This window comes from Ursus maritimus, unplaced genomic scaffold (assembly GCF_017311325.1).
Source record: "Ursus maritimus isolate PB19 unplaced genomic scaffold, ASM1731132v1 scaffold_9, whole genome shotgun sequence".
In the NCBI taxonomy this organism is placed as follows: Eukaryota; Metazoa; Chordata; class Mammalia; order Carnivora; family Ursidae; genus Ursus; species Ursus maritimus.
In genome coordinates, this window is record NW_024427107.1 from 50,283,284 (window position 1) to 50,308,414 (window position 25,131).

General features: G+C 33.4%; 1 protein-coding gene across 5 annotated transcripts in view; it reads left to right on the forward strand.

The window, feature by feature from the left end:
• Positions 1-24,873, forward strand: part of LOC103661541 (oxidation resistance protein 1) — a 73,922-nt gene extending 49,049 nt beyond the window's left edge. For 2 of the 5 annotated variants that reach the window (XM_040625567.1, XM_040625569.1), the window contains exons 10-15: positions 14,119-14,199; positions 16,088-16,213; positions 16,950-17,102; positions 18,844-18,939; positions 20,767-20,840; positions 23,093-24,873. In XM_040625567.1, coding sequence (XP_040481501.1) covers positions 14,119-14,199; positions 16,088-16,213; positions 16,950-17,102; positions 18,844-18,939; positions 20,767-20,840; positions 23,093-23,228 — 666 coding nt within the window. In that variant the 3' untranslated portion in view covers positions 23,229-24,873. Of the gene's footprint in view, positions 1-4,386; positions 4,684-14,118; positions 14,200-16,087; positions 16,214-16,949; positions 17,103-18,843; positions 18,940-20,766; positions 20,841-23,092 lie in introns of those variants that run through there. The other 3 variants (XM_008689249.2, XM_008689250.2, XM_040625568.1) reach the window with 3 other exon arrangements.
• Positions 24,874-25,131: the final 258 nt, after the last annotated feature.

Sequence of the window (25,131 nt, forward strand, 5' to 3'; positions counted from 1 at the left end):
GCCTAGCCAGTAAAATCCATTCAGAATTGATTTTGTTCAAAATGAAAGTACTCGTTATGTCTAAGTCACTAAATTGAGTGAGAGGTCATCTATCTTAGATAAAGACAATTAAAGAAAAATATACTTTTTAAAGTTGATCATATCACATAGTACTACAAACCATAACTCCAAAAGTAATTCAATAAATCTGACAAAAGGATAGAAATCAAAAGCATTAAAAACAATTAGAATTTGGGGGACTGTCAATATATCTGTTGCAGACACAGATTTCTTAAGTTCTTAAAGAAGTATTTTCCAAATTAAACAAAACAATTAGAGTATATGAGTTAATACAAATTGTCCTAAATAATATTTCTATATTAAGTATTATTTAAATCACTTTATTGAGGTAGGATTGACATACAAAAATCTGTGCATATTTATATATACAGCTTGATAAGTTTGAAGACAAGTATACATCCATGAAACCATCACCACACTCATAAATACATCCATCATCTCTAAGAGTTTTTTCCTACCCGCTTTATAATTGTTATTATTATTTTATGATAAGAACACAACATAAAATCTACCCTCTTAGCAAATTCTCAAGTATACAGTACAGTATTATTATAGGCACTGGGTTGCAGAGTAGATCTCCAGTTCGAGACTGTTCATAAATTTTCTTACATTATCATTTGGCACTCAGTAACGCCTAACATGGTCTGTTTTGACTAATAAAAATGTTAGCTTAGGATGTTATCTACCTCAGGAAAATTTTGAACTAATGTTTTGATTTGTTGACATTCTCCCTTAGTAACTAGCCAAAAGTTATAGGTACCAAATTTCCATTAAAAATACAAAATGTTATTTAATATGGATTGTGAGAAGAGACAGAATGGATGAATGACAGACTAATTTTTTTAACACGCAGAAGTTAATTGTATTTCTGTATACCAGCAATGAACAACTAATTAATGATTTTAAATATTAAAATTCTAAAATATTACCTTAAATATTGAATAAGGTGGATTTTGTATAATTGCCCCTGGTAAACCACTCCCAACTCAGAGGAAATCAGATATAATTTCAGCACCAATAAAGAAAGTAGAGGAAAAGAGATTATTGAGTATCTGAATCATGAGAACAAGTTGAATTATAAATTATGTTCACCCTTTAAACTGGTTATGTTTTTAAAAGTGCTTCATTTTAGGGGCGCCTGGGTGGCACAGCGGTTAAGCATCTGCCTTCGGCTCAGGGCGTGATCCCAGCGTTGTGGGATCGAGCCCCACATCAGGCTCCTCCGCAATGAGCTTGCTTCTTCCTCTCCCACTCCCCCTGCTTGTGTTCCCTCTCTCGCTGGCTGTCTCTATCTCTGTTGAATAAATAAATACAATATTTTTAAAAAAAGTGCTTCATTTTATAGTCTGTCATTTTACACTAATGGTAAACTGAGATCTCTTTCAAGCTCTGGGATATCTAGAAATATTTAAATGACCTAATTATGTTTTCTTAACACTATGAAAAAAAAGGGCAAGAAGGAGATTTACTGAGCTCATTTTTTTATGTCTGCTAAATATTGTGTTTATTAATTAGAAAGTATTTAGCTTCAAGAAACAAAACCATGCTCGGGGCGCCTGGGTGGCACAGCGGTTAAGCGTCTGCCTTCAGCTCAGGGCGTGATCCCGGCGTTATGGGATCGAGCCCCACATCAGGCTCCTCCGCTATGAGCCTGCTTCTTCCTCTCCCACTCCCCCTGCTTATGTTCCCTCTCTCGCTGGCTGTCTCTATCTCTGTCGAATAAATAAATAAAATATTAAAAAAAAAAAAAGAAAACCACGCTCAAATTGTATCAGGCTTGTATCAGTTGTTTTTTAATTGAGGTGTAATTGATACATAGCATATCAGTCTCAGGTATACAACATAATGATTTGATATTTGTGTATATTTCCAAACAATCACCACAGTAGGTCTAAAGTTAGCATTTGTCACCTTATATTGTAATTCTTTTTCTTGTGATGAGGACTTCAAGATACAGTTTCTTACCAACTTTCAAATATGCAATACAGAATTAACTATAGTCACCCTGTATGTTACATCCAAGGGACATATTTATTTTAGAATTAAAAGCTTGTAGCTTTTGACACACACCCCCACCCACCCACCCATTTTGCCTACCTCCAATTCCTTGCCTCTGGCAGCCACCAGTCTATTTATCTGTGACCTTGGGTTTTATTATTGTTGTTTTAAATTCCACATGTAAGTGAGATCGTAAAGTATCTTTCTCTCTATCATTTAGCATAATGCTCTCAGGGTCCAACCATATTGTTGCAAATGGCAAGATTTCATTCTTGTATACAGCTGAATAGTATTCCAGTGTGTGTGTGTGTGTGTGTGTGTGTGTGTGTGTGTGTGTGTGTGACATCTTCTTTATCCATTCATCCATTAATGGACACTTAGGTTGGTTCCATATCTTGGCTATCGTTAATACTGCTGTAGTGAACACAGAGATGCATATGTATTTTTGAATTTGTGTTTTTCTTTTCTTTGTATAAATACCCAGGGGTAGTATTTCTGAATCATATGATATTTCTATTTTTAATTTTTTTGAGGAACTTCCATACATTTTTTCATAATGGTTGCATAAGTTTACATTTCTAACAATAGTACATAGGGGTTCCCTACATCCTCACCAGCATTTGTTCTTATCTTCTTAATAATAGCCTTTCTAACATGTGTAAGGTGACATCTCATTGTGGTTTAGTTGTTTTTCAAAGTATGATCCCCAGACCATAAGCAGCAGCAGCATTATTAAAAATGCATATTTTCAGACCCCATTCCAGTCTCCTTCATCAGAAACTGGTTTTGGAGCCCAGCATTCTGTATTTTAACAAATGTTCCAGGTGATTGTGATGCAAGCTAAAATTTGAGAGCCACTGGTTTAGATCTATAAGGACCCATCCTGTCCAGATAGAGAGCAAGACTTCTCAGAAACATGGCTGAAAAGATACTTGAGCAAAATCAAAGCTGTATTAGGAAGAAGGTGCAGAGATGGGTGTTGACAGGATAACCAGCAAAATAAGCTGCCCTGTGCTTGGGGTATGTATGTATGTATTTCAGCCACATTTGGGTACATATATAATATTTTTTATTTTAGAAAATCTGGCTGGAAGTAATAATAGGTTTCCAAAACGGCAGCCCACCACAACCAAATTATGTAATGTTGTTGGGGTGTGCCATGACAGGGGGAGGTAGTGACCACAATACACTCTATGTGTAATGTGTGGTAAGATGCGTGTGGGGATAGAATGTACATATGAGGGACTGTGGGAGAGAGATCTGAGGGTAAGTGTGGTGGGGCTGGTTGGGGAGATGGGGGAGTAGCTGGTGTGAGTGGGAGGGAGGATATTTAGTATGGAGTGTGCTGTGTTCTGTGCATGTACATCATGGAATGTGGGAGAAGATGTAGAGCTGTGGGTGTGGTTCAGTGTGTGTACAGCTTTGTGTGAACACACAGCAAGGTGTCTGGGGAGGAGCTGGTTTAAAATGGAAGAAATATTCAGGCGTACTATTATGCATTGATATTCTACTTAAAATTGAGTTCTAGGGAGTTTTAATTTACAGCCATAATATTTAATCTTCAAAGTTCACTTCTTTGGTTATATTCAGCATACTACTGATTAGTGAAGTCTATGTAGGTACAGTAATTATAAGTACCTTTTCAAGAAATTAGGTATTAGAAAATGCAGTTTAAAAATGGACTATATATAGGGGCGCCTGGGTGGCACAGCGGTTAAGCGTCTGCCTTCGGCTCAGGGCGTGATCCCGGCGTTATGGGATCGAGCCCCGCATCAGGCTCCTCCTCTATGAGCCTGCTTCTTCCTCTCCCACTCCCCATGCTTGTGTTCCCTCTCTCGCTGATTGTCTGTATCTCTGTCAAATAAGTAAATAAAATCTTTAAAAAATAAATAAAAATAAAAATGGACTATATATAAACAGGTGAATTTTCAGGTCACTTGAATATTTGTATAGGATTTCTTTTTAGTGGATTGGCTTCACTTTTACATAGGCATTCTATAAAATTTGAGGGTTGGAGGGTCCTCAAAGGATGTCTCATTGCTTAAAAATTGCTCACAGATGACATTTTATTGGAATTTTAGATTTAAATAAAGGGTAGATGTATGACTGCATGAGCAAAACAACAAAATATTAGTTGAAATCATTTGTGTACATTAGGAGGGACTCTGGAAACTGCACTTAGTACTTTTTTATGACAGATATTTTTAGTGTATTTCTTAGTGTACTGGTGTTTGCAAATACATGCTCTGTGTCTTTAAACTTTTGAGCCTTTTTTTTTTTTTTTTTTTTTGCACATTTGGGTACAGTGCAACCAAACTTCAACATGGGAAACCTCCTTTTCCCTCCCTGGCTTTACAGTCTCCACTCAGAACTATCTTTGCAATGGATACTACTTAGTGATTAGCTCTCTGTCTTGTCAATCAAATCTTTGTCTCTAGCAAACTGTTTTGTCACTGTAGTAGGGCTCTTGTGCTGAAAATTTATCTTTAACAGAGGAAGAATGCTTTTTAAAACAGTCCTTATGAGATTTGTTATAACTTAATTTGCTCTGGAAAGGAAATGTCTCGTCTCTGGTATGGGAAAAAAGGGAGAAGACATCAACCAATTAATCATAAATACACTCTGGTAAATTTTAGTCAATGATTTCAATTTCTCTGTTTACTAGTCTTTTTATGGTGACATGATGCAAAATTATACAATTTCTGAAAGTTTAAGCAGAGGCAATATTTATAGAATACAAAGTTGTATGATTACAGAAAAGTACCTTTAAGTTTTTTTCTGCTAACCCTAAATATCCTCAAAAAGAAATGAATAAGAGACTGTAATTTTGTTTTGTAAAAGTATTTTGGCTTTCCTATTTTATATCAACAGGAAATTATCAAATCTTTATTGCTGCCTTAATTTTTAATTTAAGCTGTTTTAGGAAAATATTCAGAATTTTTTTCTTAAAAATAAGTTGAGTAGAACAATCAGAGTGAATTAGCTTTAATTTTTATTGACTGAATCCCAAACTAGATACATTTATAATATTGTGTATTAAGACAGTTATTTTGGTAATCTTGAAAAGGCTTTTTTAAGTTATCCTAAATTTCCATCAGTGCTACTTAATACAAAACTTTAAAAGATACTCTCTCTAGTCAAGAAAAATCTCAACCTTATTATTTTGAGAATCCTTTTATTTTTCAGTAAAAATATGTGTGCATTATTTGTTAAAAAATGTATTGCCAATTGTTCTTTCTGTTGTAATTCAGGATTATAACTTGCCTTATGAATATTAATTTTATTTTCACTGTAATTGTGGGTTATCCAAATAAAGCTAGATACATACTTAGAACCAAGAGTGACTTTGGAAGATGCCCCCAAAGCAGCTTGCCACCCATGAATGTTAAGCATGTAAAAATACCAGAATTGTTTCAACTGGTGTTTTTATTGGGCTTGAGAGTACGTTGTTATGTCTTTTTATGTTTAAGTTGAATAATTTCAAATTTTTGTTCATGTGACACATCATCACAGAGGGATGTGGGCATCTGATTTAATTTGTTAACATTTTGACCAGATTTATCAGAATAGCCAGTTAACACAGCTTTTTTTTTTTTTTTTCAACTAAGAACAGTGGAGCATTCGTGTATTTTTTTATTTGCAGTTCAAATAAGTGTTTATAATTAGTTTACTAAGACTTTAATACAGTTTAATCTTCTAAAAAACAGGCAAACCCAATTGTGCCTGTTTAGAATTTTATGGGTCATCATAATGTGCATCACAAACTTACCACACTCAGCGCTTCCTGTTTTTACCCTCATAGGAAGCTCTTACGTGGTTTTGTCAGACAGGAGTGCATGCTCCTCACTGGTCTTCGGCTTTGCCCGTACATACAGTTTATATATTATTTCATTTAACCTTCACAGTAGTAACCTTGCCGAATCAGCTTTACTCCCCATTTTAAAGATGAGGAAACAGGTATGAAGTGGTTACTGAACTAAGGTGTCATGGAGCACAGAGACAGCTTGACTGTCACATTCCTTACCTCACCAGGATGTATTTCAGAGGTTTTAAAAATCAGACAATACAGTGTGATGTGTTTTGACGTGTAGGCAAGTTCAGGATCTGATTTTCTAGTTGTTTTTCTTGCTTTAGAGTGGATACCCTAGTAGCTGTAAGGCAGGAGAAAAGCTTAAGAAAATAAGGTTTAAAAGGATAGCAATTCTTTTTTTTGTAGATTGAGATTCCCTAATAAGACTTTGCCTGAAAAGGGTTTCTTGTGCTTTAAAACCAAAAATAGAAAATGATTCTTATAGAATAACAAATATCTTGTAGCTTTTCACAATTCATCATATCCGTTACTCAACTGATTAGTAGACTGGTATCTATAAACCTCATTGATAAACTCTCTTATAGCTACTGTTAATATGGCTATTTATTTCTGTAAACCAGGACAGTTTTCTAAATGCTCAGGGATATAGTATCATAATTCACCTTATAGTAACCGTGTGTTAACCAGATGTTCACTATTTTCATTTTACAAATGAGTTAATTTAAGGCTCAGAGATATTAACTAATAACTAATACGTAAAATATGCTCCAAAATATATGGAATGAAGTTAAACCTTTGCCATTTAGCTTCAGTGAGAACCGTATTGATGAAGCATGCTTAACTTTCCCATCTTTATTTTTTTAAGTCCAGTTTAGAGTTTATTCTGACAAACAACCTAAACTTTAATTTCTAACTATTTATTTGAAGCTATTTGTATATTTATTGTAACTGTATGCTGTATCCTGGCTTTTTAATGTCTGTCAATAAATTGTAATTTGCTTGAGCGTTATAAGCCTATTTTATAATAAGAATTTAGGCTTATTCAGATTTAAGTCACAAATCATTACATATAGCAGCATTGTTTTATCTCTGTCAATATTTCATTAATTTAGTCAATTTTTTTTATATTAGGCCCTCATATGTGACAAGACAGATTTTTTTTTTGTACTTAGGCTTTCATGTATGAAAACAGGAGAAAAAAATCCCATGATAAATTATTTACATCTCCGCAAGAATAAGACCATAAGAAGAGCTACTTTAAATGTAAAAATCTTCCAGTGATTTTGGCTCAAGATAATAATCATGTTAATGAGAAAAATAATTACTTCTAATGCTGTATACTAATAACACTATATTATTCTAAACATTTAACATCATTTAATCCTCATTGTGAAAATTGCTACTTTCATCTCCATTTTAAGAAACAAAGGCAGTATACTACAGCCCATAAGGGTCAGAGCTATGGTTTGAATCCAGGCATTCTGGCTTTAGCCTATGCCCTTAAATTCTTTACACTCTCTCAAAATCTTGACAGCATAATCAGGGGAAGAGAATTAACATTTATTTTATATATTTAATGTGTCAGTGTTTATTTTGATATATGTCTTAAATGTATTATCATTTATTTCTCATAAAGTGCTTAAAATATTATTTCTGTTTGAAAGATATAGAAATGGAGTGATTAAATGCAGTTGCTCAAGTTCACAAAACTAGTAAAAAGTAGAATTAAAATTAAGGCAGAGGTCTGTACCCAGACCCAGTATTCTTTCTGCTATACTGTGTTGCCTACCTATAGTACCTATTCACAGGAAATTTATTGACTAGTATTTATATACATCTTATTGTATGTGAAACATCTGCTTTCTAGTCAACAACCTAACTGAAAAGATGTATGCATATATATTCAGTGTAGAATATTTTTTCTTTATTCATTTGACTTAGTAGTTGAAAAGCATGTTTATTGCATATGCAAGTTAGGAGGCATAATAACAAAATGAGTATCTATGATCCCACTACCCAACTTAAGAACTAGAGCATTACCAAAGCAATTTATCAGCCTATATGTTCTTTCTCTCTCTGTGTTATTTCATGTTTTCCCCAAATTGGTAACCACCTCCCCAAATTTTGTGTTTATCCTTCCCCTGCTTTTTTCTAATTAATAGATTTTATTTTTGGAGCAATTTTAGGTTTACAGAAAAATTGAATGGAAAGTACAGAGCTCCCATATACCCCTCCCCCCGCCAACATACACACAGTACTCCTGTTATTCCCATCTTGTATTGGTATGGTATACTTGTTACAATTTATGAACTAATATTATACATTATTATTACCCAAAGTCCATAGTTTACCTTAAGTTCTATTCTTTCTGTTGTACATTTTATGGAATGACATATACCATTATAGGATGATACAGGATCGTTTCACTACCCTTTAAGTTCTCTGTACTGCCTCTTTTTATCCCTCTTTACCTGAATACCTAGTAACCACTGATCTTTATCTTGTTTCTGTGGTTTTGCCTTTTCCAGAGTATCATATAGTGGCCATCACACAATATGTAGACTTTTCAGAATGGCTTCTTTCACTTAGTAAGATACATGTGAAGTTCTTCACCGTCTTTTAATGGCTTGATTGCTCATTTATTTTTAGTGCTGACTTAATATTCTATTGTCTGGATGTATCCTTTCACCTATTGAAAAACATCTTAGTGACTTCCAAATTTTGACACTTATAATAAAAAGCTGTTTTACATGCAGATTTTGTGTGAACATGTTTTCAAATCATTTGGGTAAATACCAAGGAGCATGATTGCTCGATTATATGAGTATGTTTAGTTTTGTAACAATCTACCAGACTTTTCCAAAGCAGCAGTACGATTTTGCACTGTACCAATAGTAAATGAGAATTCCTGTTGCTGCGCATACTCACCAGCATTGATGTTGTCAGTGCTTTCCATTTTAGACATTCTAAATAGGTATGTAATGGTATCCCATTATTTTAATTTGTATTTCCCTGATGACTTATGATATGGAACATCTTTTCATATTCTTCGTTGCCATCTGTATATCTTCTTTGGTGAGATGTCTGTTTAAATGTTTAGTTCACGAGTTGGGAAATATTTCATCTGCCTCTATTTTCTGGAAGAAACTATAGAGAATTAGCATGATTTCTTCCTTAAATGTTTGGTAGAATTTATCAGTGAATCCATCTGGATTCACTCCAGATGCCCCAGAGCTAGAGGTCATAACTTTCTTTGTAAGTACAGAGTACAGAGTCAGCTACTATAGTATATGCATTGTTGCTTTGCAAAAGTCAATGTAATAATGGCACAAATGGAAATCTGTCCAGTTTATCCATATTTTTATTCTTATGTCTTTCATAGCATCCAACAAGTTTTCATAGCTTTTTATAGAGTATTTTGATGTTTTCTGGTAACTAATTCATTTTAGTTCTATAGAACTGGGCCTCATACTTTCTGTTTTGGAAGATTAATAATTATTAATTAAATTTCTTTAATCGATATAGGCCTACTCAGTTGATCTATTTTTTTGTGTGTGTAAGTTTTGGTGGTTTGTCTCTTTCAAGGAGTTGGTCAATTTCATCTAGGTTATCAAAGTTGTGGATATTGGGTCATTTATAAAATTCCTTTGTTCTTTTAATGTCCATGGGATCAACAGTGATGGCCCCTCTTCATTTCTTTTCTTTTTTTTTTTTTTTTTTAAAGATTTTATTTATTTATTCGACAGAGATAGAGACAGCCAGTGAGAGAGGGGACACAAGCAGGGGGAGTGGGAGAGGAAGAAGCAGGCTCACAGCAGAAGAGCCTGATGTGGGGCTCGATCCCATAATGCCAGGATCACGCCCTGAGCCGAAGGCAGACGCTTAACCGCTGTGCCACCCAGGCGCCCCTCTTCATTTCTGACATAATTCTTTTAGTTAGCTTGGCTAGGGGTTTATCAATTTATTGACCTTTTCAAAGAACTGGCTTTTTGTTTCATTGATTTTTCTCTATTGATTTTGTTTTCAATCTCATTGATTTCTGCTCTAATTTTTTTTATTATTTGTTTTCTTCTACTTCAGATTTACTTTGTTCTTTTTCTAGTTTCCTAAGATGAAAGCTTAGGTTATTGATTTTAGATCTTTCCTTTTCTTACATATGCATTCCATGCTATAAATTTTCCTCTAATTCCTGTCTTTGCTGTATGCCCAAATTTCAGTACTTTGGAATTTTTTTTAATCTAGTTCAAAACATTTAAAAATTTCTCCCAGGACTTTTTTTTTCACTGTGTATTAATTAGAAATGTGTTGCTGAAAAGTATTTGGGGATTTCCCACTATTTCTCTGTTACAGTTTGTAGTTAATTCTACTGTGGTCTGAGAGCATACTTTTTATGATACCTATTTGTTAAGGTATGTTTTTTGAACTAGAATGTGGTCTATCTTATTGAATGTTCCATGTAAGTTTGAGAAGAATGTGTATTCTATTGTTGTTGGATGAGTAGTCTGTACATTTCAATTAGATCCAGTTAATTGAGGTGTTTTTTCCATTCAACTATGTTCTTACTGCTTTTCTGCCTGCTGGATTTATAAATTACTGATAGAGGAGCTTTGAAGTCTCCAGCTGTAATAGTGGATTTATATATTTCAAGATTATGTAATAAGTATTCTTTTCCCCTGATATACTATGGAGAAAATAAGATTATTCCCCTTTTGAGATTGACTTCTTATATTTATTGTTCCAAAAAGCTAAAGCAGCATACACATAGTATAATTGAATGGTTTTGAGTGGTTAACAGGTTTCTTTTTGACGAAAAGAACAGTGAATATATCTGCCTTCTCATGAACATCTAAGTCACCCGCAAATATACATAAGAGGAAGTAATTGTAAATATAAATTTATTGAAATCAAAATTTTGATAATATGTTCTACTTTCAGTTCACTGTGGATTGCATCTTTTTTTCCCTCTATTCTGTTTTTTGGCTAATTTATGATTCTCTATTTGCTTCCTTTATACCTTATTTATTACAGTCCCATGAAGTGTTATTTTTGAAAGCAGTAATTTAGGGCAAAAAGGAGCAAAGTTTTAACATAATCCAGGTCTTATTTTGTAATAAAGACATTGTTGTGTATGTATAGAAGGTTATGTGATTTCAAGGATGCTGTTGTATGCCTTTTTGTTAGCTACAACAACTTTGATTTCCTCCTTGGTAAACATATTTTTGGGTACCAAAGTAGGTATAAACGGCATTGATTAGGTAATATTTGTCTTTCTACTCCATTTCCCTTTACTAAATAAGTAAGGGATAAAAATGGCACATTCACAGCTATCTATCAGACTTTTGTTAGTTTGCCAGGAAGTTGGGGGAAGTTTTATTTTGTTTTTGGGGTAATCTTGGGGAAATACCCAACATCCTGGAAGGAGGACTATTAGACCGTAGTATTGGTCTTTATGTCTAGCAGAAGAACATGTTCTTACTCATGGGACTGACAGAAACTGTACATTTTCTCTAGCTTTAGCTTTTGTTCTGTACTGGTTGTTGATGTTAGTCCCTTTGTAATAGAGATGGATGTATTTATCCTACCCCTGCATTTGTATTCTGTGAAAATAAATGCTTAGGAAAACACTTTCTCTGTGTGAGAGTCCTTTGTCAAGACTGAAAAGGCTGGAGAGTAGCACTTAATTCTGTAGAGAGTAGGTCATAGTACTTCCTACAGGAGGGGTTTGGCAATGTATGCAAACCACTTTATTCCTCAAGAAATGACTCTAGCAAGACAGTGAATATATTTTTAATTGAGGTCTTAGTTTCTTCAGCTCTGCACTCTGGGAGTATGGTGTAGGACATTTTGTAGAGATGTGTCCATTTTCTACTTAGATTTAATCTTTGGGGTAAATAAATTCTGTACATGGAGTATGATTTACCAAAGGGATAAAAATTAATTTAAGACTAATTCATTTACATCATATATACTAGGAATCTGTATCTCTTTATTCATTTATTTTGAGATGACGTATGTTTCTGTACTCATTTGATTTCACACCCTTTTTCTTTATTAATTCACAGACTCTTTTGACAGTTTTTTGTATCTTTATTCATCACAGCCTGAGTAAATATCAGGATTGAGGAAGTGATGAGTTTGTAAGTCCCAAAATACAGTTTTTTACAAAAAAAGCATGAATGAGAAAAGGTAGATTTATGACATTAAAAAGAAACTGTGACTTTACCAAATGTCATAAGCTTATACTTAGGATGGCAGTTCATGGTTCCCTCAGTGATAACTTCTACTCAGTGATATTGATATGGTTAGCTTGTAAGTGATTCCTTTTGTGAGCATAATTTAATTTTACTTCCAGCAAAGAAATGTTTAACATGGTAAAAGAAGGAGCTTAAATAGAAATAAGTATAAAATTAGTGTTAATTAGAAGGATAGAAGGAATGCAGAGGAGTAGACAAGTCATATAATTTGAAAACTCTTGGCTAGGAGACTTGATCAGATAGAATACCCTGGGAAAAACAAAGACCTAGCCGGCCATTTAATATTTTGTGGAGATTTCTTTTGTTGGTCATAGAAAAACAAGGCTGTGATTTTTTAATTTTTAGGATCTAATTTCTTTTTCATCTTTATTGAAATTTTTTTTGTTCTTAATTGAAAGGCCTTTAATATTTTAATCCTGAAATTTAATTTCAGAGGAGTCATAGTATACAAGATAGTTGACCTCTCAAAACTGAAATATTTTAATATCCATAAATTAAATAAATAAGGAAGCTCTTCAGACATTACCCTTTAGTCTTTAGGGTAATTGGTGAAAAATGATAAGCAAAAGTAATGTTAGTAATAGTAGCTGTCATTTACTATGTGCTGGACACTCTACTCAATCCTTTATATGTGCATTTTATTTCGTAAAAAAATGTGTTTTGTATGTGGTCTTACTATTTCCATTGTTTTATAGAGAAATACATAAAGAAGGGCCCAAACTCAGATCCATCTGTTCCTCTAGAACTCTAGAGATCATAACCATTTTAGGTTTCTTCGTAAGTAGGGTCAGCTGTCTCATTGCATGCATTGTTGATTTGTAAAAAGTCAATATTATGACAAAACAGAAATCTGTCCTTTTCACTATTCTCATGTCTTTCCTAGCTTTCAACAGGTTTCTATAACTCGTCAGAGTTACCCTGATGCCTTTTAAAACCTAGCTTAGAAGTCAGCTCTTTCCGAGCCAGTTGTTCAGCTGCGTGGATCACAAGAGCAATCTGTCGTAGCTCAGGAGAGTCAGCACATATTTATGGCACAACCAGAGTTCACTATATTATGGTTTCTGTTTTAGGAATTAGGTCATGATCTGAGAAAGCTGTAGCTGTTGTATCAACCTGAGGAAACTTGTCTGTTTTTGTGGACTTTTTATAATAATTTTCCTCTTCATATATGGCTTTCAGCTGCATTATGTAAGAGACTGGTCTAGGCAATTAAAGAAGGTAAAGAATTTTTCTTAGGAATTCGGAATGTAGGAAAGTCATTAAGTTTTAGTCACAAATAACTGTTGCAGTACCAACCGTAAAGAAATACTACAAAGACAAAAACTGGAAAGAGTCCTGTAGAAAGACTGAAGTAGACTTGCCTAAGAAGGTCCTGTTGATTAGATAACACTTTTGAAAATCTAATTTTTACTTTCTAGAGCTTATTGTTCTTACTGTCTTAGGTTTTTTAATGTACTTCATTTCTTATTCTTGCTCCCTCCCTTTTTTTCTGATACAGATCATATGGCGTGGGTATGTTTCTCACCTTTGCCTACAAGAAATTCTTCCAGCATTGCCGTTAGGATAGAATGTTTGAGCTAAACTGATTTGGAGGGGAGAGTCAAAACTATCTTTTCTTTGTAAAATACCCATCATTATGATTTTAGATGTTATCTTCGATGTTATCTTTGATGTTAGCAAAGCATGTTGTTTTCTGTAGTGTCTCCTTTATAAGCAACTATAATTCTGTTTATTCAGTCAAATTCTGGCTGTATGAAGCACTTCATAAACCTTATATTGTGAGCCAGTTGGATGTAGTGGTTTTAAATTCATTCATGTGTATTTCACTGTAGCTTGATATCAGTATCTCCTGGATTTTCAGCATGGAGTGGGGAAAGAAACCCTGATTACAGTTCTCTTTCTCCATTTAAATTTCTCCATTTTTTTGTTTTGTTTTGTTTTGGCTCTTTTTCTCAACTGTCAGTGGAATTATTGTCTTCCTGTCTCCATATTCAGGTAGTATCAGTGGCTGAGTATCACCGCAGGATCGATGCTCTAAATACTGAAGAACTACGCACACTCTGCAGACGTCTCCAGGTGCCCCATTCAGTAGTTTAAACCCCTCCGGAGATTGAATACTCCCTGTTTTTAGTGTCTTTCGTCAGGGCAAATCTCATTTTTAAAGGATTTGTTTTGACTGCAGCACTAAAATAAACCCATCAGAAAATTCCTTTTTTGTATTACAAGAGTACAGTTTTGCCTTGAAGAGTTCTGGGATTATTTTTTCTGTCATCTTTTCATTTTAAAAATATTCAGAGGAATTTTCTGTCACTGTAGAACTGTTCTCAGTACTGTGTGTTTCTTAGGTCAATGAGGAGTGTTCATTTAGTTTTAAAATTGGAAGAATGTTTTGGGTTTGAGATTGAATCTTTACTAAATAGGATCTGAAAGATGAAGTACTATCAGACAATTGGAAACCTTTTAATGAATAGCAAGACTTAAATATTTTCTCTTCTTTAAGGTTGTTTCAGTTGTATCAACCCCACATCAAATATTTTAATGAGATAAATTGCTTTTGTTTTTGAGATATTCCTGGTTGGTATTAGAGATACTTTGGAATAGTATACCCTAGACATCAGAATTAGATAAACTATTTAAAATTCCGTGAAATAATCTTTGTGATTTTTTTTTTTTTTTTTAGAAACAAAGTGATACAATTGAACTCATTTTTCAGTTTTGTGTATTGTGTGTTTTCCTCTTCTTAATAAGATACGCTGTCATGGCTGTGCTAGAACTACTGAACTTTTTCTTTTCTTTTAATGCTTCTCATGCTGCCTTGGATTTTTTTTTTTTTTTTAACCTTTCACATCATCAGAATAAGGGTAAAACATGATGATGATGTGAAAGAATTAATATAGTTTAACTTCTCATCAAAAAGCAATACAGTTCTAGAACATGTATTGGTTGAAAATATATTCTGTTTAGGTTTGGTAAGAAATCTGTTAAAGGAACAAAATAATTTAGCAAGATTTCATTCTTAATGGAATCGGTCGTTGTGCATTGCTGCATTTTAGTTATCTGCTCCAAATAGAGTTCTGTTTTCCAACTTCAAAGTTTCATCAATAATAGTTATGTTTTATATCTTTTATTTCCTAATGTTACTGCATTTTATATATTAAAAATAATGGTGCTATTTTATAAAATTATTAATTAATAATAAAATATGAAAAAGTATCAACAGAATAGATTGTATCCAAGTTTTTTAGTTAATTGACCTTCTTATCACTTTAAGAATATCAGAGAGGTGATTTCCATCATGCAAAAGCATATATTCTTTTTTAATGCATCACAAATATCTAATTTTTAAGATAAAGTTATGAAAAAATTAAATTTATTGTGTGGTCCAGCTCTATTTAAAAAAGTGTTTCGAAAGTAAAAATAAGGAAGGCGTTTTCTAAGTAATGGTAATTTTTCAGTGAAGCAAATAAATCTGTATATGCACACATACTGATGAAAAGTTATACTTTTTATTGGATCATTCTTTAAATTAAAATTTTGGCACCCAGAAAGTTTTCTTAATTATTTTTGGCAAATTTTATGTTTACCATGAAAAAAAATCCCACATATTTTAAGTAGCACAGATAAATAGCAAGGTAGCTAGCTACCTGGCTCACTTTTGCCCTTCAACAGGAAAATTAAAGTTTGCATGTGACTTTCCCTTTCACACAGAAATATGGGTGTTAATCGTTACCTTTCTATCATTAGTGGTTGAGAAAAGTGTCTGCTTATAGTTAAAAACTCTTTTTCTACATTGGATATACTCTTGTTATTAGATGGAGCATCTTTTGATGGCCTTCTAAAATCCTAAATTAAAGTGTTAGCCCACTTTTTTAAGGTACAAAGTTTTATTTCTCTCAAAAGGCAGAAATTGTTTAATGCATGTTGCAATTTTATGTTAACATGCTGCTGCTGTTTACTTCTTTAGATTACTACAAGGGAAGACCTAAATTCAAAGCAGATTGCTCCATTGAAAGCAGACCTGGAGTCTGAATCTTTTCGACCAAACCTAAGTGATCCCAGTGAACTCTTATTGCCAGATCAAATTGAAAAGGTATGACATACCCACATATGTGCATTTCTGAGTGTGTGCCTGGAAGAGTAAAAGAGCCTCTTTTCAGTTGTTTTCAAAACTAAAGAAACAGGGTTACTGCTATTAGTCTTCTTTTCCTGTGAATAAAAGTAAACAAAATATAGCAACTAGTGTAATAGAAGATATTAGGAGCAGACATTAAAATAATAAGTATTTCGATGAGACATTGTAATAGCCAAAATTTTAATTTCTTACTGTGTACTGGTTACTTGCTTTATGTAATTATCTCATGTAGTTTTCACAGCACCTTTAAGACTTGGATATTATTATGCGTATTTTATGAGTGAAAACATTGGGGCATAGAGAAGTTTAGTATCTTGCTCAAAGTTACACAGCTATAAAATGCTGAAGCTTAATTTCTAGGGCCCATTATTTGAGAGGTTGTTGATAATAAGCTAACAGTCCAGTCAGGTATTTTTGTTAATTCAATACAGAGGGTAAAAACAGTAAGTAATCCCTATTTCTTGTCTCTCTTCTAATCCATGTCTTGTTTGGCATGTTCCTGGTGGACAATTACTATTTCATGCTGAGAAATGTACAGTTATTCTTCAAGCATCTCTGTATCTTTGAGAACAATTTCTCCTGTTATTTTTGTAGCCTACATTTTATGAAGTACCGTTACATTTCAGCTGACATTGCTAGCTTGCACATTGACAATAAGCTATCAAGTAAAAGGTTAACATTTTATTTTTCAAAGCTTACCAAACATCTTCCACCAAGAACGATTGGCTATCCATGGACCCTTGTTTATGGCACCGGGAAGCATGGCACAAGCCTGAAGACCCTTTATCGGACAATGACAGGTTTAGACACCCCAGTGCTGATGGTGATTAAAGACAGTGATGGGCAGGTATGAAAAATAACTACATAGATACCTTACCCTTTAAGAGATTACAGTAAAAGTAACATTTAGTACATTTTTTGATAAAAATTATTTTCATTACATTTTTATTAAGTTTAATTGATAATTTTATTGAGTACTTCTAATATACAAGTTATTTTTGAGTGCTACAGAGGATAGATATGAACATGAAGCATTAAAGGAATTGTAGTCTGGTAAAAAAGAACATTTAAGTATACCTGTATCACCTGGAACAAGTAAAATATATCAGATGTAGTGAGAACTTAGGAAAGCAAAAGTGGTGTTCATATCTGTTTGGGCAAGATAAGAATGAAGTTCATGGACAGGGTGAAAGGACAGTCTTGAAGCCGAGGTAAAGTTTTGAAAGTTAAAGATAATTGTGTGAGGATGATACGAAGAACAAAACCATAGGTAAGCAAGAGAAATATTGGTTTGTTCCTGAAACATCAAGTTCAGGCCAATTAGTTTGGATGGGAGAGTAATGAGAGGATGAAATAGCAATATTAATTTACAAAACAAAACACTACTACTACTGACACCTTTATTGTGCTTTTCCCACACATTTGGCTAATCATTGATACGCATTATCTTATTTAGTCATCAAAGCCCTATGAGATTGATACTGTTATCATCACTGTTCTAAAGAAGAGTTAACTATGACTAAAAGAATTTCATCAACTTCCCCAAAGTTATACACCCAGTGAAAGGTAATTGCAGCATGAAAATGAGGAACCACCTGCTACATGCCACAGCATAGATGCACGTCACAGACGTAATACTGAGCTGAAAATCAGACACTAAGGAGTAACTATCTTATTGCATTTAAGGAAAGTTCATAAAGGGGCAAGACAGATCTATGGTGTTCAGGCTATTTAGCTTCCCTCAGGCAAGTGGGGGTCGTGATGCAGAGGAGGCACAAGGCATCAGCTTCCGAAGTGCTGATTATGTTCTGTTTCTTGGTCTAAATGAAGGTTAAATGGGACTTTGCTTTGTGAAAATTTCACACAAATTTTATATTTATATAAAACATAGATATATAACATACACCTTTCAATAAGAAGGTCTATTTTAAAAATTAAGACTGTAAAAGTGACTATAGAAATCATCTATAAAACTCTCTACATTCCCATTTTATGATGTGGAAACTTAGACACAGAGCATTGAAATAACTTGTCCCAGTTCCTTATTCACTCATTCTTTTTTTAGGTTATTTATGTTGTGTATCTTGTTCTGTATAAGAGCGTAGCGTTACAGGTCCAAGCAATTCAGACCAGAGGCCTTCCCTCATGGAATTTATCGTCTAACGAAGACAAAAAGAGCATATAGCTTTTTAGTAGTAGAATGTTTATCTATGCAGAAGGGTTTTTGCTTTTCTAAATCCTGTAATCCCACTGTAATGTGTTACCCTTTTTGTACTTGCATTGTGTGTATACATTCTTCTGAAAATTGTTAATTGTTATAATAATTTAAGATTGTTTGTTATAATAAGCATCCTTTTAGATTTCAAACCTAGGAAAAATTTCCCATTGAGAAACTGATATGCTTTGGACTAAACAATAATGAAAATTTTGTAACAGCTGATCATGTTTCCCTTTTTAAGTAGAAGTAGATAAAATTATATTACATTTCTGAGTTTTTTTGCATCTTACTTAAACCTAAATAATGAGGTAATGCTTAATGAAGCAAATTAATAGTCATGTCATTGAACATGCCTTTTTTTAATCCTTAGGTTTTTGGTGCATTAGCATCTGAGCCATTTAAAGTGAGTGATGGCTTTTATGGTACTGGAGAGACCTTTGTTTTTACATTCTGTCCAGAGTTTGAGGTAAGGACAATTATTCCCATATTAAGTTTATAAAGAGATGGCATAATGAAAAGAATATGCACCTTGGAGTCATATACATTTGTGTTTGACTCTCATCTCTTTTACTAACATCTCTTTCAACTTAGTCTTTGAACATTTTACTAACTGTAACTTAGCACTTTTTGAACATTTTGAGGTTCAACTTTCCTGTGGATAGAATGGGATCCATAAAATGTAACAGGATTGTTTAAAATTAAATGAGAATTATATATACAACACTTGGCATAGTGCCAGACATACATCATGGTCTCAGTAAGGAGTATATATCGTTATTACTGTTCTGAATTGCCAATGTGAAATTCTTAGAAACTTCCAGTGACTAAGTTGCATGATGTAAGTATTGAAAACTTAAAAAATAAATCATTTGGGTTTAAATCAATTAATTACCTGACTTTCTTTTTCTTTATTATGGCTTGGTTCACTTAAATTGACAACATTCCAGTGCCAGTAAGATCTAAAATGTAAAGGTGTACATGAATCTTAGTCAATATGTTGACTGTTTAAAACATTGCATTGCCTGCCATCGCAGCATCTTAGGTACGTTAAAGTTCAGTGTGTGAAACCTTTCCTGAGATGAAATTATAATCTTGAAAAAAGGAATCAACACAGTTGGTTAAAAAAGTAGTCTTTAGAAACAGTTTCTATAATGAGCAGAATAGGAAGGGTTTGATAACACGCTCAATTTCTTAACAAACTTGTGCTTAACTAGGCTCACCAGATTAACCAGTGCTTTCCATTCCCTCATAAAGCATAACCAATGCCTACAGCTAAGTGGAAGTTTATAATTGTCACAGACTTTTTTAAAGATTTATTTATTCATTTTAGAGACAAAGTGTGAGCAGGGCAGGGATGGCGGCAGAGGGAGAGAGAGGCAGAGCAGCAGACTCCACACTGAGCCTGGAGCCTGATGTGGGGCTGGATCGCACCACCCGTGAGATCATGACCTCAGCCGAAACCAGGAGTCGGGGCTTAACCGATTCAACCACCTAGGTGCCCCTGTTACAGATTTTTTAAGCATCAGTTGTGCTTATAGTTAAATCTTTTTATGCCATTTCTACCAGATAATGTAATTAATTAGAAGTTCTGTAACTATGAAAAAGTGAGTGTTAAAGTTTATTTTATTGAAAACTATAATGAACACTTAGGAAAAAGTTGATAAAGGTGAGGTGTAGTGCTAGAAATTGCTATAGTATTAGGTTTAGGTAAAACTCCCATGGAAGGTTAGTAAAAAATATTTAAGACTGTGAACATCTAGAAATTTTGCTCTTGGACTTCTTAAGTGTTTTTATGTTCTCACTGCTCTTTAACAAAAATTGAAACTGGAAATCATAAACATGTAGTGGGCTTATATAAGAATGATGATAGGCAAATCTGTATCCAAAGAAAAGACCTTGGCCTTGTATCAAAGTATTATCAAATTAGTGTACATTTATGTTATGTTAAAATAAAAGTTAATGGCATCTATGTCAACTTTTTTAACTGATCTTTCTGCTTTCTTCAACTTCAGTAACCATCCAATTCTTGATAGATACATAGAAAAGAGAAGTATGTGTAAAGAGATAATAAGATTTGAGTAATTGGAAATGAAAGTTGTGTGGTTTTCAACTTAGTCATACAAATACTGAAGCCCAAAGCGCTAGACCCTTCTGCCCAGTCTTTTGTTCTTACTGTTATTATTCCTCTTACTGTCATTCTAGGCTTTGTTAAGTACTTGGGGTTTAGGAGAACTAACTCTGTATAGTGACCATTTTCATCTACATATTTAAAGCTTTCTTTTTATTTATGTAGGTCTTTAAGTGGACAGGAGATAATATGTTTTTTATCAAAGGAGACATGGATTCACTAGCTTTTGGTGGTGGAGGGTAAGTCTCTTGAACATTTTACTGTGAGATTTTTAAAGAAACTATCTGTGTTATTTATAAAATCAGTTATCACAAATGTAATATTTGTAATATGTAATAAAATTTAATAAATATGTAATAAATAAATAATAAAGTTTTGACATTAGAATCTTAATTTGTATGACTAAGAAAATATATAAGCACAAGAAGGTGCTTATGTGTAGTATGTGAAACTGTTGATAAGATATTGGTTTATTCATTTTAAAATGCTGTTGATTCCCTTTTGATTAAAACCCATCTTTTATTAATTAATTAATTTATTTATAATCCATCTTTTAGAGTAGAGCGACTCCTTGGTATTTGAAAATGAAATACACTAATACCTTAGACCTTCTCAAATTTTTTAAAAAACTTAATGGTAGGGGCGCCTGGGTGGCGCAGCGGTTAAGCGCCTGCCTTCGGCTCAGGGCGTGATCCCGGCGTTCTGGGATCGAGCCCCACATCAGGCTCTTCAGCTATGAGCCTGCTTCTTCCTCTCCCGCTCCCCCTGCTTGTGTTCCCTCTCTCGCTGGCTGTCTCTATCTCTGTCAAATAAATAAATAAAATCTTAAAAAAAATAAAAAAATAAAAAAATAAAATAAAATAAAAAACTTAATGGTATGTTGTTTCTCCCAATGTATAAAAAAGATCCAGTTGTTTTGTTTTTATTCTACCCTGGAGACTATTTGGATTGATATGTCAGAGAATAATAGAAATTTGTTTTCCTACAAAGAATTTGTGACACCCCGTCCCCCCAGATTTTCAGAATTTGTTTTCTTATTTGCTTTATTTTTAGTGGTATGTGTCAGTCATTAATTTGATTTGGTTCTTTTGCATAGCAAGCACTATGAGAACTTTCGTTAATTTATTCTGGTATCCCAACTTCATTCAGTCTTTACAGTGTTTGGAAGTAGTTTGCTCTACTTCCTCCTAGCCTAGACTTTTCAAATAGTGCTTATTAACAAAGGTTGACTCCTTCTTTTGGTATTTCTGTCTGTCCTCCAGGATCAGACATAAAGTATGCTAAATAATTCCCAAACTTATAAAAGTATTATTTGTTTCCCACAGCTGAGGCTATATAATAATTTATTCAGGCTGCAGAATCTTGTTAGCCTGCAAGGATATTCATCATCCTGAGTGATTCTAACAAATTCTGTTACAACTTCTGTATAGATAGGTGTTTGGAAGACATGATTTCAGTTATTAAAAAATTACCATGGTTATTATAGTCTTCTCTGAAGGACATAACCAGATAACTAAAAGCCATGTTATTTTTAGTTGTTGGAATCCGCATATGTTTACATGTTCCAGTTGTACCTTTTTTTTATTGGTGGGGTGCAGGCAGGCAGTCAGCCCTACCCCACATGGTAGTTTTACATGTGATTCAGTTAGCTCTCCAGGAAGGCCTCACAAGCAAACGGCTGAGAATTTCAAACTGTTAAGGGTGCCTTGAATCTTTGAAAATAACATACGTAATGTCGTTAGATGTCTGCTGGAACTTGATTTTGATTATACCACAGGACTGCAGCAAGCTAAACTAAACATTGGGTCATTTGATAACAAATTAAGACAAGTTTACAGTCTTTGGAGAAGGAGAGTACAGGCTCAGAAACCTACAGGTACATGGACTTAATATTCCAGAATTCCAAACAGGAGCCCCAAAACCTAAATCATGATGTGATGGACTAAATATAGGCTTTGGAGTTAGACCTGATTTAGATTCTGGTTTCAACACATGTTACATATGGGACCTTGAACAAACTGAAGTCTAGAGTTTCCTCAGTTGTGAATTGGAGATTGAACCCTTTACATTAACCACACATGTTAATGTTAGATGAGAGGGAGTTTTCATGTTAAATATATTAAATATTTAACTCATGTCAGATATATTAACCATTTAGCAAAGAGAAACCCATAATACCAGGCAAAGAATAACAAAGCGGCATCTGTCTCAAAAGAATTCTATGTGAAGTTAATTTTAGAGGATTCATTTTGTTACTTAATCTGTGTAATAAGTGATTTTATAATGGGATGTGAACAAAACAAAATTGCCTTGTACCAGTGTGGAAAGGAGTAGGAAAGGGTTTGAAAAAAATTAATGATTAATTTAGAGTTTTGAATATTGAAATGTCTCATTTAAATTATTATTTTACAACCTCTGCAATACTTATCTTACAACTTAGAGCATAAGTATTAAGAGATTATTGTTAAAACTTTTCTTTTATATATTGCAGGGGAGAATTTGCCCTTTGGCTTGATGGAGATCTCTACCATGGAAGAAGCCATTCTTGTAAAACATTTGGGAATCATACACTTTCTAAGAAGGAAGATTTCTTTATTCAAGACATTGAAATCTGGGCTTTTGAATAAATGTAATGCTCTCTGTCTTAGCAGGACAATGGCCCAAACCTGACATGGACAAGCATTGTTTGGAAAGTTCAAGAAGCAATACAATGTAACATGTCACTTGTGCTTTAAAATTAATCGTATCACCATTTTTTACAGCTATAATTTTGGAATTTATTTTTAAAATCATGTTTCTGTCCCAGGGTTTTTTAGGTTTAGACCATGGTGTGGGTCCATGCAGTATAACAGCTTGGGTTTTGTCAGAATTTTGGCAGCATTAAAATCATACTGACCACCTCATCTACAGTCCATGTTATCTGAGTCTCCTAATAGGATGGTGCTCTTTTTTTTGACCTCTTTTGGTTTATTATTTTTAAAACTCTATTGATTGTTTTACTAGAGCAGTCTAATTGGGGCATTGAGGGAATGAAGACTAGATAATGTTGTGAGGTATCTGGAGGTTGGCACAGGTGACTTTTAAACAAGCTCAACTTAGTCATTCTTGTGAAGGAAAAAACATGCCAAAATATTGCATAAATTTCATAAACCACTGAGTTCTAATTTTAATTCACACTACAGCATTCTCTTTATTAATTTTGCAGGTATTCTCAATTTCATTTTAATGAAAATGAAATTTGAAGAGAATTCTGGTTGTGATAGTCCACAGTGCACATGATCTGCAGGTTTGGGCATATGCTTTCATGGTTGGATTATCTGATAAAGTTATAAAATACAAAGGAGAATGAGAACTTGATGATTCTACTGGACTTAATATATCAAGCAAGAAAATATACTATTTACGTATTTGTAGCTTAGCAGGGCATTATCATAAGTACAAAAACTATGAAACAGATGCATATTTCTTCAACATATTGTGTCAGATATACTGTTTTATAGTTCTGTTGTTTTAGCCTTGTTGCACACCAACTCCCAAAATATAGGTTCCTGTTCAAAAGGAAAAAAAAAAAAGTGTGTTTTTTTTGAGTGGTATATGTTACTACCATTAGCATTTGCTGTTATAAAAGGGCAATGATTATAGTAGACAATATTGTAACTCCGTAGACTTGTTGAATATGCATACTTACTGTCAAGTGACCTCAAAAAAAAAAAAAAAGACAAGATAGAATATACTAGTAGTTCTTATCCTCTTTTGTAGGAAACCAATAATATGCCATTGTGGCGGTCATTCATCAGTTGATCTCAAAGCTTCATGTTATGCAAAAAGAAAAAAAGAATCCTGCTGTTATACATGAGACAGTGACCTTGTGCTGAAATTTCAGCTATTCCAGATAAACATTGTATATTATCTTGTAAATTAATGTTTAAAGGTAGTTTTGTTCTTATAGAAAGTGTTGATTGCCAGGTTGCTTATAGCACTTTAAATTATTCTAAAAAAGGAAATTATAAGCCAAATATGTTGGCTTTAGTAGTTTTAGTTGTATAGGACTTGAATATATTTAGATCTTTTGAAAGTTTAGATAATTATCTAAAGAAAGCATAATGCTAATGGAAAACAAAATCTGATCTATTTAATATGCTATTGCTGAATATGAGTAGAAATGTGGGCATCATTTCCTTGTCTATGTAAAGCTCTCATAAGTTAGTAACAGTATATAGATTAAACATTTACAATATAGAGAATTGTAAATAAATATATCATTTTTCCCCCTTTGGTCTTCCACAGCAGTATTATTGTCTTTGTGGAGTTGACTAATAATTAAAAAAAAATCCTGTATTGGATTTCAATTACAATAAGGTCATAGTGGTGTATACCAAATAAAATTAAATACTTAAATACAAATTTGAGTTTGAATTTATTGACTAACCAAGTTACTTTTCATATCTAAGAAGTTTTTGGTTAAGCCTACTACTATGGTTTATGTGTAAAAGATACTTCTAGTAGTTTTGGGTGGTAGTGGTGGTGGTA